At 39.5% G+C, this 15,989-nt stretch overlaps 1 protein-coding gene across 13 annotated transcripts in view; it reads right to left on the minus strand.

The window, feature by feature from the left end:
- Positions 1-693: 693 nt before the first annotated feature.
- Positions 694-15,989, minus strand: part of GPATCH2L (G-patch domain containing 2 like) — a 32,873-nt gene continuing 17,577 nt past the window's right edge. For 6 of the 13 annotated variants that reach the window (XM_068192770.1, XM_068192769.1, XM_068192775.1 and 3 more), the window contains 2 exons: positions 6,965-7,056; positions 694-1,945 (listed from right to left, as the gene is read on the minus strand). In XM_068192770.1, the coding sequence (XP_068048871.1) occupies positions 1,773-1,945; positions 6,965-7,056 (265 nt within the window). In that variant the 3' untranslated portion in view covers positions 694-1,772. Of the gene's footprint in view, positions 1,946-4,737; positions 4,908-6,964; positions 7,057-11,981; positions 12,075-15,989 lie in introns of those variants that run through there. The other 7 variants (XR_010999899.1, XR_010999900.1, XM_068192777.1 and 4 more) reach the window with 4 other exon arrangements.

Here is a 15,989-nt window from a genome sequence, read left to right on the forward strand (position 1 = left end):
TCCAAATGGACTTGTGTATTCCTTAATTAAGGTTAAAAGGGTTCCCCTGTTCTAATTACTTCTAAAATGTACCACCCAAAAAAAAATCTTAAAAAAAAAAGTTTTGAGAAGGATTTATAGTGACAGATCTGACAGTTTGCTTGTGCTGCAAAATATAAATCCAATTTGGATGTCTCCCCAAGAATAAGTAGGTATTAGGGGATCAGACACAGTGTGCATGTTGTATAACTACCTATATTTGTCAATCATGACTTAGCAAGTCATTCAGTTTCTGTTTTGTGTATATTATGACCATTTCCCCTTTTAATACACAGCTAATATAAATCACTGCTTCATATTCCCTCAATCAAATCTGTCCCTCAGTAATTTGATTCATAAGAGAACAGAACACTGCAAAATCAGGAAAATCACGCAAATGTTGCTGTCTGCTTAAGAGTGCTAGATGCACTGCCACAATCAAAACAGATTTTACAAGTTTAAACAGTCCTGTCTGAAAGCTCCACATGAGGAAAGTTCTATTCATACAAATAGGACTTAAAGACTTAAGAAGCTGTGAGACCACCTGTTCCTTGGTACATGCTAACAGGTACATATTCTGAAAACACAGTCCATGATAAGCTCCAGAGTTATTACAGAGAGGGAAGAAATCCCTGTCCATATATTCTGCAACACAGAAGGTAACAGCAGACCAAGTGGAAGTTCTATGAAGAGAATCTCTTTAGTGTACACTGCGGTGTAATGTGCAATCATCAGCAGGTGGAGACATCTCCAGTAGGTACAGCAGACAATACTTTTCAAGGGAGAGGAAGCATGATACAGAAGGAGTCTGATCTATACCTGTAATGCTCTGAACTCAGGTGACACTTTAAACGGCTTTTTCTTGTTCAATGGCATGTTAACTTCAACAAGCATCCTTTAGAAACACTAACGGATATTTTTTAATTTATACACTGAGATATGGATGTTTTGTATAATCTTCTACCATACTGCAACAATATTCAAGGGTCCAGGTTTCTATCCAGGACACCAGCTTGCACATTTATGTCCAAGTAGTTCTCCCAAATGCTTATCCAGTAGGAGGTTTAGGAATGAACATGCAATACACAATAAAGACTGAAGACATTCAGAACAAGGGAGAAGGAAAAGGTTGAATGGACAATGCTGCCAGTGAGCTAATGGCAATTTCTACACAGACAAGCACCATCTTTGCTTTGCCAGAAGCAACATGATTTGAGTCCATCAGCACATGGCCAGAAAACATTCTGCTAGTACAGGATTCAGGTTTCAGGTTTCAATGTGTTAATATTCCCTCCTCATTCCCCAGCCAAGAAATCCTTCTGGTCTGGAAGCAAGCAGAGGGAGACTCCTGCCTCCCTGAATGGCAGTGGGACTTTCACCCTAAAAATGCCAAATACACAAACAAGCAGCACGTCCAGGGGGTGAAGAAAGATCTGAAAACCCAAAAGAACTTGTACAGGACTCATTACATATGAGCTGGAATCAGGGAAAGAGATGAATTCTTAATAAATACAGTGATAGCAGGAAAATTTCTAAAAGCCACTGCAGTCCCAACACTGATTACCTCTTCTTAAACATAGATTCACAAAGATGATTTAGGTGTGTGAGGCACACAGACCAGCCTGGATGATGGCACACATCATGCACCAATACTGGGGATACCACTATTGCCAAACAAGATGTTTGGTGCAGACAAACACCAGAATCAAACACTTCCAAAATCGAGCAAGCCTTTACAGTTGCAATGCTTCCTTTTAGCTATATCCAGGGCTCTTCTCTGGTGGCATTTTAAAAAAGTTACTGGAGGCAGTAATAGTAGATTTCTCAGCTGCTGGTGTTTTCCCAGTCCACTCAGAGTTCTGGGATCTTGAGGAAGGTGCTGCTGGTAGCTCTGATTCTGCTGCATCCATGTGGACAGATAAAGTTGCTGGAATATAAAATTGCAGGAAAGGGGGAACAGAGGAAGACAGTAAGAAAGGGCAATAAAAAAAGTTAGAACAACTGACTTCATGGCAAACCCCTCATATATATAATTTCATTTATGAGGATATTATTTATTGAATTTCTAAAGGTTCTCCATCCAAATTCCTCTGAAATAGAGGTTCTTGACAGCATTAACAATTTTGCTCTAATGATTCACACATTCAAAACTCTAAGTTCCCAGTCCACTAACTAGTTCCCTTAGTCAGAGTTCCTGTTGAAAGTCAAAAGTTTTAGCTGTCCCATATTTAAAGTGAATCAAATCACAATCATTCAGCTTAAAATAACTTGGACTCCTTGCGAAGACTCAATTAGCTCTCTACTTGAAACTTTCAAAGTCTCTGAAGGCGTGGCAAATTTCAGGTTGCTAAGCTCATCTAAAGAGGAAAACATTCCTCTCCTCACCCAGTAAGGGCAGTACCATGAACCTCCACGTATATCCACCACGGTAAATCAGCAGATTATGACAAGAAACTACTTGCCAAAGTAGGTTGAAATCCATTCTCATTTTCTCAATATAACCACTGCTTCAAAATGGGACACGCTACAATAGCCAGAGACATTTGCAGATCCATAGCTCAACCCAAGAGCTACCCAAATTTCCAGAAGGATTGCCAAAAACCTAGAGATATGAAAGTTCACTCCAATTCTCAGTATCCTGAATCACTCAGTCTTCACAAGTAGAACAGGGCCGGATAAAGAAGAGTAACTGCCATAGGAGTCTTCGGGGCAAACATAATTAATTTTTAAACAAGTAACTATTTCAATACAAAATACATTTCTTCATTGTAGTCTCACAACAGATAATAGATGTTTGTGTGTTTTAATTACAAGTTGCATCTGCTGCTCTGCAGTGGATGAAGGATAAAGATGCCACAGCAAGCCTCAATTAGAGGACAGATTGCTTTGAAGTTTAAATAAAAAGCTGGTCCAATGCTTGAGGTTCCACATTCAGTAGATCTGGAACCCCAACAATGCTGCTTCTGTAAATCCAAAACGGTGAGTCACATTCCCTTACAGCTACAACACAGATAACAAAAGTACCTTGCAATTTTACATCCAGCCCATCATCTTCCTCCATCTGAAGGTCATATGAAAATGATAAAAACCCCAACAACTAAGTCAGTCCTTAAACTCACAATCACCACCAATACTACACTATATGCTCCTTGCTAGCAGCCTCCACACTCAGGCTCTCCATCTTTCCTCATAAAAAGAGAAAAAGAAAAGGAGTGAAATTGGCTTCTTGTTTCTGGGTATGGCAGAGTGAATAATTAACAAGAATTCACCAAATTGCTATTACTCATCACAGTGTTCTCCAATAAGCAGTTTCACAGGCTGCTAACTATCACCTTTTTTACAAGCTAAGTCTGAATACATGCCAAGGCAGACAAAAATCTATTTATGCAGATTTTTACCCCAGACTCACTGTAATAGCTGATTAGAATGCCAGTTAGCATGTGCACTGCTACATACATAGAGGATTGAAGCACACAAACATTAAAAACATCAGTGCAAAGATCGGTAGTTGTTCACCATTTATGACACAACCATCTGTACTTGTGGCCCGTTCTGACAAAATGATGACAGACGTGACAGTCTTCATTAGATTCCTTTCAAACTAGAGAATAACTTCCATGAGAATAACATTTTATGCAGTATTTCTCAGACAGGCTCTACTGTGCCACTGGGGATATTATTCCAAATCTACTGTATTGCAATGGAAAGTAGCTAAACACAAGGAAACTATCCATGCTTTCCAAGGTTCAGATCACTGAAACGTCAATGGACCTTTACCACCACAGACTTTCTTCTTCCCTAGGCATTGGCTGTTGGTCACTGAGTTGGATGAATCTCTGGTCTAATCCAGTGCAGTCAGCCTTAACTTCCTCCAGATTTCCTTATTTTACTGCCAAACTACACCACCCCTATTTTTGTTCTTATCAAGTAAAGGCCTCATGCTTTAGGGCTCACACTGTTCAATTGTCTAGTGTGGAAAACATTAATTTTCAGTCTCTGAATATCTGCATAAGTTTGCCCAATTTAATTTTGATAAAAGTCATTTCCTGAAGTACAAATTATTTCTGAATTTTCTACCCACTTTTTGTTGTTCTCAACAGCTCAGTTATGGTATTTAGGCCAGTTAGCCTCAAAGAGCAGGATTAAGACCAGAACTTTAATACTATAGCAATACAATAGAGACCCAAGAAACTTCTACAGTAATGCAGTTTTTTGATGTTCATGCAAGGGTCTCTGGGAAAAGATACTTTACCAGAACTCATAAATACTCACAGTCATGAAAGTATGTGAGAAAACATGGAATAAATTTAGTTGCTTGGTTCCCAAATAAATATTATCTCTACCTGCCTTTTCTCATTCCTGCACTGAGGAAGAAAACAGCATCTACATCTCATCTGCCATTTATTAGCATCTTCTGATTTCAGCCAAATTCAACTCAAAACTTTCTGTGGATGGTGGAGGGGTGAGGCGACAGGGGAAGATTTGTAGCTGCATGTTTAAGAAAGAAGCTAAATTCATCACAATGACAGGGGATAGTGTTGGCAGAGATTTGAGCTATTTATTCTTTTAGGAAAATCCTATAAAGAATGACACGAGGAAGCCTCTATCTGCAGTCTTGTTCATCACACTGGTGAGGAGTCCGATAACAGATGTATGCAGTAGCGTGATTTAGTGCCGGGAGCTGGCCCCTGATGTGTATTAATACAGCGGCAAAGCGGAACGAGCCCCTCTTCATCACTCATCTCTATAAAAGAGGTGGAATCCGAGATGGCCCGATGTTCGGCAGAGCAAGCCCATTTGTTCTGCTGACTGATGAAGCCAGCTCAGGCTGTGTCCTTCACCTCCATGGGGCACTCAGGTTGCAAAAAAGGAGATCACTGAAGCAGGACCTGGTCAACAAGTGAGACTAGAGCAGTTGGACTCAGCGAAGGAGCTATGTAAAGGTGAAGAAATCCAGCACTCTGTGTCTGCATGACAGGCACAGGCCTGTATTCTGATTTACCTGTGCTTCACCTTTTGCAGAAGTAAAATATCACAAACGTAAAAAGCCTCAGAAGTGAAAAAACTGAGACTGCCACAACTCCTCAGGCACATGGGAACCGCAGTATATGGCATTTATATGGGGGTGAGTAGATGCATGGCAAGGGAGAAAAATCTTTATTTCATAAATATCCAGCAAATGTAAGAGTGTCCAATTAATTCTACATTATTGCAGAATAACACTATGTATCTTTTTAGGCATTAGTAATTCCATAGCAAAATCTCCTTTGACAGAAATAACATCAGATTCCAGAAGTTTCCAAGTTACACGTCCAGGTTGTGCTTCAGCTGTATTTGGGAGTCTGTAGTAAAACATTATTTAGGACACAACTTGAGTTACCCAAGCATAAAAGTTTCTTTCCACAAGTCAGTACTGCAGCAAACCCTGCCCACAGCTGTTCACTTGGCTGAGGATATTTCTAAATAGGATCTCAGGAAGAGATATTTACCATTTCTGACCATTAAAGACTTTGCAGACCTTGTCTCTTGATGATCAGCATAAGCATGCTGCCCATACTCTACTAACTATATTTCTTCCTTATTTTATAATATATAATAATCCTCTCTCCCTCATCCATAGTTAAGAAAGCTTTCCAAACACCTGTGCTATTTCCAGAGCTAAGTTCCACTCCAGATGCACTCTCAACTCTGCAAAAAGTGTTCACTACATAATTTGCCTAATCAGGTAAGTACAACTTAAATAGTACTTTGAAACACGTAAGCATGGAAACAGAAGCTCTCCTTATAGAAAGTGACCAGCAATGCAATACATAATACATTCTGAGTAATAAATAAATGGACAGGTGACAGTGAGACATTAGCACTCATACCAAGAAAATCTAGTATTCCAGTGCTAAAATTCTGTGGTTTCAGATACTACCCCTTTTACTACAGAAGTTCAAATATCCCAAAATGGAATACTCAAAAGCCAAGAAAGAATAACCTAAATAAATAATCAGTAATAGATGAGAGTTTTGCTGAACAACAGATTATTAATGTTCTTTTCTCTTCTTTTTTTTAGTACGGAATCTTTCCGACAGTTTGCAATCCAGATCAGTGGCCTGGAGACAAAGCTCAGCTTTCTTCCCTACTTCATTATTCTGTCTATCCACCAGCCCAAGGAAGAAACACAAACTGCCTCCTATTAATCATCAGTTTATTTGGTCTTCCCCACTGTTTTCACATCTCCATTTTTTCCATCATCTTACCCACTACCTTGTTACTGGCTTACAAGAACAGTTATTAATAAACTAGTTGGAAGAACACGTATCAGTGGATAGTCACAAGATAGGGTAAGGTGAAGAGACAGAAAGAAGCATCCTAAAACCCAACGTGTTCACCAGATTAAAGCTCTTTCATATTCTGATGATTAATCAATGACTTTTCAGAAATCTGCCACATGAAAATAGACCAGCACTTTAATGACTACATCCCCATAACAAGAAAAAACTATTTTCACCCAAAAGACTAAGACAACCCCCAAGGAGTAAGTGGTTTCACCCAGTGATTATACAAAATTAGCCTGATTTTTGCTCCTGTGAAAGTGTCTACAAATACCCTGAAAAAGGGCATCGGAGCCACCAGCTAATGCCAGCCCAGTACTGAAGGAACACACTGTGCATATTGATCAACTGCCTATTATCATTAACTGCATAATTTAGGACAGTGGAAATAATGCCTTATGAAGAAGCAGATTACTATTCACAGTAAGGTGAAGCACTGCAAATTATATTAACTTAACATTGCTACATTGCCAAAAAATTGTTTAGTAGGCAGCTTTTGATGCTATGCAAAAACACGATATGCCCTCTCACACATTTCATTAGTTTCAAACCAAAGTACCACTACCTTTGCCTATGGTGCTTTGCTCAAAAGGGGCATGCCTATAAAAATGCTGGCAGGTTACCTGGTGTTGGGCTAGATATGGAGGCTGCAGCTGGCTTTCGTTTCCTCTTGATGTCCCTTGAACATGGTGGCCCCAGGTGGACATTTGCTTGCCTATGGAGAAGATAAAACAAATTAAACTCAGTTCCAATATCACATTTCTGTAAGACTGACCAGTCACCTCCAGCTCCTACCTTCCCATTAGCTTCTTAACTAGTAAGTAGCACAACACGAAAGTTTCTCGGGGAGTTTTGCTCACATTCTTTGTCAATATAAATTATGTTCACATTTCCTTTCAGAGCTCACACAAAAACTGCTCAGAAGAATAATTATTTCTCAGCTTTTAAACCCTTTTACCTTCTGGTTTTGTATTAACTCCAAACTCCTTGCACACATAAAGATGTAATCAAGCAGTGATATAACATGTGTCCTACCATTACTTCTATGCAAGAATAACAAATGTGTGCAAGATTGCTCTTTATGCAAACTGTGTGATATTTTCTCTTTAGTCAGAGATTAATTTGCAATCTATTTGGTACTGTAGAGTCATCTTAGAATGTACCTATAATGCCAAATGCCCGTGCATGTTGTTTCCATTACAATATTAAGTTTGTAAAGTTAGGAATGCAAAACTGTCTCCCGCATTTTTAAAATCCTTACTTCCTTATTAAAGTGCTGTGCAAACAGCTGAATCTGACTTACAGCAACCTTGTTGCACCTCTAAACTGGCTGAACAGCATAATCTGTTCTGTTAATATCAACTGTTAAGTCTGAAGCCTACTGATGGCTGTTTCAGTTTAATCATTTGCCAATTAAGAAGAAATCTGTATTGTTGGAACTGACTTGAGTTGAGATCTCCTCCAAATCATATGTCTATAGGAAGTAGAAAAGTTTAATGCAGAAGTAACAGTCTTTGTAGCAGACCAGACCATGCTTCCTCAAATACCATCCATAATAAATATAAATGCATAATTCAGCAGTGACATTGGGTTCAAATCCCTTCTTTGTCCGATATAACAGACTTCCTTTGGCAAGTTCCTTGGTCACTCTTATCATCAGATCTGATGTGCAAAATACAGTACAGTGCAAATAAAATCAGTTAAAGACTGTCAGGAGCTTACATGTTGTAAAATTTGTAACCCTGTAAGTTTTGATAATTAAGTGCTGAAAAGCTTCAGTGCCTTCAAAGCTTGTTACTTTGACTTTTTTTTTTAAATCCTGGAAGATTAACAAATACTTTATCATATACTAAAGCCTTTAAATTATAACAAAAAGAAAACTTCTTGGGTTTTTATTTCCATTACAAAAATCTATTAAAAAAATCAGACCCACATATTTACAATACATATTTTAGATGCTGTATTTATGCAAAACCAAATTGTGCTATTGTATCCATACAGAACAGTGCAGGGATCACAAAGAAATTTCTATACTAGTCCAGTCTATAAATTGTTTGAATGCTGCTGGGTCTATCTACTTACCTGAAAAAAAAAAGGTGAAACCACAACAAAAGAGGAAATATTTACTGTTCCATCTTCTCAACTGAAATTCAAAAGTTCTACAAGAAGTCTGTAAGATCTGTCCTCTAAATCAGACATTGAAGAATAGCTTCAAAAATTTTAAATAGTGCTACATTTCACAGATAGCCAGTTTTTCAAATCTGGGAGCACATATTAATACAACCAGACAAAGAAGTCTCCTGAGGGGATCGAGTGTACTCTCAGTAAACTCACCAAGACCATGTGCTGGGTCCTTCACTTTGGCCACAGCCCCATTCATCGCTGCAGGCTGAAGGAAAGGTGATTGGAAAATGGCCCAGAGGAAAAGGGCCTGGGGGTGCTGATCAGCAGCGGCTGAACATGAGCCGGTGTGGGCCCAGGTGGCCAAGGCCAGTGGCATCATGGCTTGGATCAACAATATTGTGGCCACTTGAACCTGGAAGGGATCATTCCCCTGTATTCAGTGAGGCCGTACCTCGAGTCCTATGTCCAGTTCTGGGCCCCTCACTACAAGAAGGACACTGAGGTGCTGGAGGGTGTTCAGAGAAGGGCAATGGAGCTGGTGAAGAGTCCAGAGCCCTGTGAGGAGCAGCTGAGGAAGCTGGGGTGGTTTAGCCTGCGAGGAAGAAAGCTCAGGGAAGATGATATTGCTCTCTACAACTACCTAAAAGGAGGGTGTAGCCAGGTGGGGGTCAGTCCCTTCTCCCAGTCAACTGGCAGAAGAATGAGAAGACATAGCCTCATGCTGCACCAGGGGAGGTTCAGGTTGGGTATCAGGAGGACTTTCTTCAAAGAAAAGGGCTGTCAGACATTGAAATGAGCTGCCCAGGGAGGTGTTAGAGAAACCATCCCTAGACGTAAAAAGCTTTCAAAAATACTAGCACATCTACAGAATGCACATTCAAATCTCATGTTTGTACACTGAAGTGACTCACCTCTAAGTAACTTTGTGGATGCTAAAAACTGCTTTTGTACATAACTGTAATAGTGGCTATACAGTGTTATAACATAGCTGTAACCATGTATTCTGAAACATCTAAACACACATAGCCTGAAGAAAATATTCAGTTTTTTATTTTGCATCAGTGACACAGTATTAGATTACTAACTGCAAGACTACATAATTGTATATAATAATCCAATTAATTTTAAATAATATAAGAACAAAAATTATTTTTAAATGTTCCCTTTTTAATTTTATGAACTTATGCCATCATTAGTCACTTGATCCTTGGTGGAGAATCACTGTGCACTATCATTTCCAAGAGACTTTATGCAATTTTTCCCAACTCACAAATATTACAGCTAGATTTTGCATAAAAGCTCCTGGCTCTCAGCTACATCCTTGAACAACTACGCTTACCTGATGATTACACAAGGGGTAAAAAAAAGAAAAATGAAAACAGAAGAATCTCAAAATCCCTTCTTGTAGTGAAAGTCAAGGCAAATCATACTTCAGTTGAAGACTACTAGCAAGAATGCTGTATCTAGTAGACCTGCCTCTAAGATACAAAGGCTCAGAGGTCATAAATTGTCTCTGTAACATGTTTTTCTTCCAGGTTTATCCCTTATTGATCACCCACACTTCAGTTAGTAAATCAGGAACCTATTGATTATTCACTGGCTCTGACTGACCCAGTGGTAAAAGTGTCATTTCAAGTGGCTGATGTACTTCACAGGCACCATAAATCTGCAGGGAATCTCCAGGTGGTAAGTACATTGGGAGAGAAAAGAGCAGAAGACTGCAATCAGGGATGAGAGTCCTCATTAAAGCCTGGACAGACAGGATGTCTGAGGTATAACTTATGAAATATGGAGATTTTGGTAGATAGCACACTTTTCAGTGTAAATTTCTAATCACTAGCTTGCATGAAGGTCTATTTCAGTGAAATAATAGAATTAGTGAATCCCAGTTTAACAGCAGACTCCTATAGACTCCTACAAACACCATCACTAGGAAAATCAAATCATGGATATGCACAGTATCCAACAGAGCAGTGGATAGGCTAAATTATAAAACGTAAAAATATCGCAAGTTGCAATGATGAACTACCTCTCCTTCCAAAGCTGAACAGTTAAAAATTACTTTAAAGTAGACTAGAACAGGAAAGGCTGACAGAAAATGTGTATTTGTGCATTGTCACAGCCCTCTCTGTGAAGAAGTTTGAGACCAGAACTTTGTGAGACGAAAGACCTGGACCTAAACTTACAAACTAGAATAGGACTTACACTGTCTTACTAGCCTTCAATCTCTTCTGCTAGCCTCCATGCTTTCTTTAATTTTGCATAAACAGTAATGAGAAGATAATTCCCTGGTTTCTTTTGGACTATGACAGGTTTATCATAAGAAAAAAGCAAAGTTGCAGTGCTTTGTTACAGGTGGATCTGCCAAGTGACCAAAGACTAATATGAAAATGTAGTTTACAATCTAGAGATGACTGAAATTCTAACCCTGGAAGAGAAAAAGCAGAACACACTTAGAGAAACATATCAGGATCAAAAATGTGACTGTTTTGTTGGCTGCAATATATTCAATTCACACAGCAGTCACTGCCAGGAGTTTGTGAGTGAAAAATTACACATGTATAGGAAAAATGGCTTTCAACAATATGAAAAGTCTATAGTGTCTTTTTGACAGTGATAATATTTTTTGTAATGACAAACTAAAGGAATTATTCAGGAAATACTTTTTGTCTTTTGTTTTTAACATAGTACTTATGGTACCCAATTCTGTATGCAGGTCATGCTGGAGAAAAAACAGGCTTTGTTATGCATAAAGATGAAATTCATGGTAGTCAATGTGTCAGAAGTTATGCTTCCTTTCATTTCTTTTCCACGTATTTATTCTATGACTTTATTTACATGATTTTTAATGATCAGTGCTTGCATACACAGGACTCCCATCTCACTTCTACAGTTTGAGATGACCATGCACTGGAGCTTGCCACTATTTTATATCTACCACAGTATTTCAACAGAAAATTAGGATTGGCAATATAATCTGTGGGAGAGCACAGACACCAGCCCACAAAGAATCTCACTGGACAGCATCAGGACCCTGAAAACATCACTATCTGTGAAGTCTAAACAGTAGCATGAAGTCCACTCTTTTAAAATTCAGTGTAAAAACCAGCTCAATCTCACAACAAAGGTCTCTGAAAAGGCCATACAGAGCTAAATGTGACAACCTGTGGCCTTCTTGGAGGCAAGAGGCACATTGCACACTTGTGGGTGTATGCCTCTGGCTGTCATCTCACATCATCCAGCTTGTCTGCTTACACTCTTTATTCTAACCCTATCCTCAGAAGAAGCAAAGCACATGGATTATACAGTGAAAGTGAGAGGCAGTCATTAGTCTAATACTATAAAAACAAGAGATGTTATTATCCTCATATTAAAGTGAATGTTAATAGAGACTGCCTTTTAACAAAGATACTGCTACTAAAACTCCACACAACCCAGCTGTTGCTGTTGTGATGCTTTATTCAGAGCAAACACAAACCAAATGAAAGGCTCTTTCTCTAAGCCCTGAGGTGTTACCTGAGGCTGTTGATGGTGGCTTCACAAAATTAATAGTAAAAGCAGAATTCTTCCTCCTCTTTGACTACAGAGCCAGCTGGGCACCAGTCTAATCTGCACATAACATGTGTAAATCAATACAAGTCGCTCATCCTATCTGCATGCAAAGCTCCCACATGCAAAAGTGGTTCTTGCTATCACATCTCAGTGTAGATATTCCCGATGCACAGCAGTCTCCTGTGCCCTGCAGAATCTCTTGGGAAGGCTTCTAGAGCACATTTTCAGATTCCAAAATCTCTAATAGGTCAGCTCACTTTTTCAGTCATCCAAATCTCACAGATCTTTAACAGCAGCACTCTGTTCCCCAAGTAAGCATTATAATGATGCGACAATTTCATTCCTAAAAGTCTGCATGTGGCAAATGCAAGTGAATGCATTTTCTTCTTGTTTTCCATGTAAGCACTCTAAACAGAGATGTGATCCCATATATTATATTCCCTATTTTCACATTGAATCACATTGTAACTGTGCCAGAAAGACTCCTACTGTTTGCCAGATCTGCTGAGTACACAGATTTGAAATAGCAAGTAAAAAAAAAAATTCTGAAGCCAAGGGGAATTTATTTTTCACTCCAGAGAGCTAGGATTCATCAAAATGGGAATATTAGGCCCTAGTCGACTGCATGTGACACTAGGTTGATAGCTGCTGTTCATTGCATGCCTGTCAGAAGAATTCAGTTATATTCCCAACTGGAATATTAGCCAGGCTTTAGCAAAAGAAGACACGAAAATCCTCCAGCTAAACGGAAAAAGAGTAAAAAAACAGGGAGAAAGGTTGCCTAGAATGCACTGGATACTGCTCAAGCAAGAAAGTACGAAATTGTGGACATATGTTCACTCCTTCAGCTGCCTCAGAAAAGGCCTGACATTGCAGGCAATCCCTGTACTTCTGTATGCTTGGGTAAGAGGCAGAAATATCAAGATCTCTGTGTACAGATACAGAAGTGAGAGAACAATACTTATTTTCACAAGAGTATTACTAGAGCCAGAACTAGAGTTTGAGACATTCAAGTCTGTTCAATTTAACAGCACCACCAAATCCAGAGTATGGGGCAACTGGCAGTAAATGAGGAGATCACTCATGCCTCTACATCTTTATCCCATGTTCCAGGCAAGATGACAGACTTGCTTCTAAATCAGATTACACTCTAGATTTACAGTTAGTATTAACATTGCAAAGCAATTTTCTTTATCTGTGTTGTTCAAAAGTCTAATACAATTCTCCAAGTCTCCACCTTCAACATCTGCCTGCCATCCAAGGTCCACTTTTCCTATGACCTCCAGTGGGAACATTTAATTGCTTTTTTTCACTCATAATCCTATTTTCAAGGCTAGGCAAATAATAAATGGCATTAGGGACAATTTATCTTCTACTTTCCTCTCTTATTCTGCCTGCTATTCAAGTCAAAGGGAACACTGGTTCTAGGCTCTTCTCCTGCCTCTTATCCTGCCTCAAGGGAATAGCATTCCATCAACCAACAACCTACAACATCTTCTCAGCTATAGAATATTGAATAACCAACATCTAATAAAATATTCAACTTCAGCCTATACAAAATCCTCTTAAGTAGAAGCTCAACAACAAAATTCTGTTCAGACCGTTCCTCCCAGAGAGGCAAACAGGCAGAGGGGAAAGAGGGAAGGATCCCTTGAGTTGCCCGTATAAGTCTCTACTCGCTTGCTTTTAGCAGTCTGCATCGTGAAGTCGAAACCTTAACAGACAAGACATGATTAGCAAACGTTTTGTGCTCTTAAAGGAGAGTAATTATAGGCATGTGAAAAAAGAAGAGATCCCTGAGGTACTCTTCCTTGCATGCCTCCCGAGAGGCAGCAGGGCCATTAAAAATTCCATGATGAAGAGGAAAAACAGTCTGGGAACAGCCAGGAGGCAATACAGCAAATTAATACACCAGCCATCCCTTGGGAGGACTGCAAGAAAGCAGAAAACTCTCCTTGCTTCACAAAATAAAATTATACCACTAATGATAACAGTCACCACACACACAAAACTGCTTCTAATGATGGGTGTGAAATTCCCAGTGCTGTGCATACACTTTGAATGAAAGCTCTTCTCATCACAGACATAAATCAAGAAAGGTAGTGTACGATTTATACTGCCTTTCAAATAAGACTTCCCAAGGAACCTTCCACATAAGCTTGTCAGTATCGAGGAGGCTCCTTCTCAATCCTCAGCTGCACTCACTATTCGGCCTTCAGCTCTGCTTAAACTAAAGTACTGGGTTACCAGTCTTCCAGATAAACTGCACCAAAATCCACCAGTGAGACAAAGAAAACAGTTCCATAGCAGAGAAAAGACTCAATTTGGTAAATATACTCCACTGGATATACTCTGTCATAGCAGAAACAAAGCAGAGAAAGGAGATTTTGCATGGCACAGCAGGCATAAGGTTGGAGAAACTGGATGGCCACAAGATCAAGACCATTTCTTTTCCAATGTGTTTCATATTATTTGAGAGGATTTGCTTCCCACACACACACACATCCCATTCTGGCAAATTTCAGAGCAGAATTTCTCCAGGATGAGGTGCAAGCTGTTAGAAGCTTCCTGAAGCACAAACTACTGAAATTGATTCCATACATGGCAGAAGCAGGAGATGTTAACTGGGGCAACAGTTTATCTGAGCTTACAGAGATCAGATGAACCTCCTGTAAGAAAATGGACTACTAATGAGTATGCTTGGCATATAAAGCTGAAAAAGAACTACTATCAAGCAGATGTTTCTCTGAAGGAACAATCTCCTTCTGTGCCCTTAGCAGCATCTTTACATAAAGGAAGCTCCTTGTACCGAAGAGTTCAACCCTTGCCACATTGTGGCCCCAATGTGTTTTGGGGCCACAAAACACATTAATTCTTTTCATATTTCTTTCTCCTATAAACGTTCTTGAGCACATTTCACACTAAAATAGGAACTATTTTCTCAAACTCCAGGCATTTAAGAACACTATTGCATCTGGGATGGTACAATTTCTCTGTCAACTCAGTAACAACTCATCAGTGATTATGTTTGTCAGGACACCAGTCATCTGTTCATTACAAGAGGGAACCAAACATATATATTAACTGCTTAAGTAGACTATACACCCAGAAAAACTTAGCAAACACAATCCCTCCAGGTTTAGAAATCCCTTGCAAAGAGCTTGGCTTTGCAAAGGGCCTTCACTGACCATCACAAAGGTAGAGATTTTGCCCGGTTTGAATTTGCAAGCAGGATTTGTCCAGCTCACCTTTCTGGAAGACAAACTTCTACAAAGCACCAAGTAAAACACTGGAGGCAAAAGAAATGTTATCCTAGCTGAAAATGCAGAGACCATTCAATCTTCTTGCTACACAGGCAGAAAATATCCCCAGAGTGGGGCAAAAGCACAGAAAGGAAATCAATTTGCTGATGCACAATCTTCTGAATTCCTTTTACTCTCATCCAGTTGAACATTTAAGAGCTGATTTCTTCCTCCCTCCCCTTTTCCAGCTTTAACATGCTGGCTTACAGCAGCATGAGCTCATGGTGCGACATCGCAAAATTCCCTGCAGAAGCCAGTGGGAAGAGAGGCTTTGCTGGGTGGGTGCCAAGCTTCTGTTCAGACACATACAACCTTAGTACATTTTTCATGCTCTATTTGCTAATTAACAAGGGAAAGGAAGCCATGAAGCTGAAAGTCCAGACATTTCTTTCAGACTGGGCCCCTGGTACAAGCACATAAGCAGAACTGTGTCCAAAGCAAGGCCTTGTCTACCTGCACAGGAAAAGAGCTCAAGGGCACCTTACCTTTAGACAGTCACCTGCAGCACAAAACCAGGAGTCACTTCTAAAGCCAACACTTGAATTTAATTTAGAATTAGTCAGCAGAAGGTGCCTGAATAGCATATTAACCCGAACTATGCAGACTCAAATATACCTAACATCTGGCCAAACCAGATCTAAATTTCAGCTATTGCTATAGAGAGGTATCA

The sequence above is a fragment of the Anomalospiza imberbis genome, chromosome 6 (genome assembly GCF_031753505.1).
Source record: "Anomalospiza imberbis isolate Cuckoo-Finch-1a 21T00152 chromosome 6, ASM3175350v1, whole genome shotgun sequence".
Lineage (NCBI taxonomy): Eukaryota > Metazoa > Chordata > Aves > Passeriformes > Viduidae > Anomalospiza > Anomalospiza imberbis.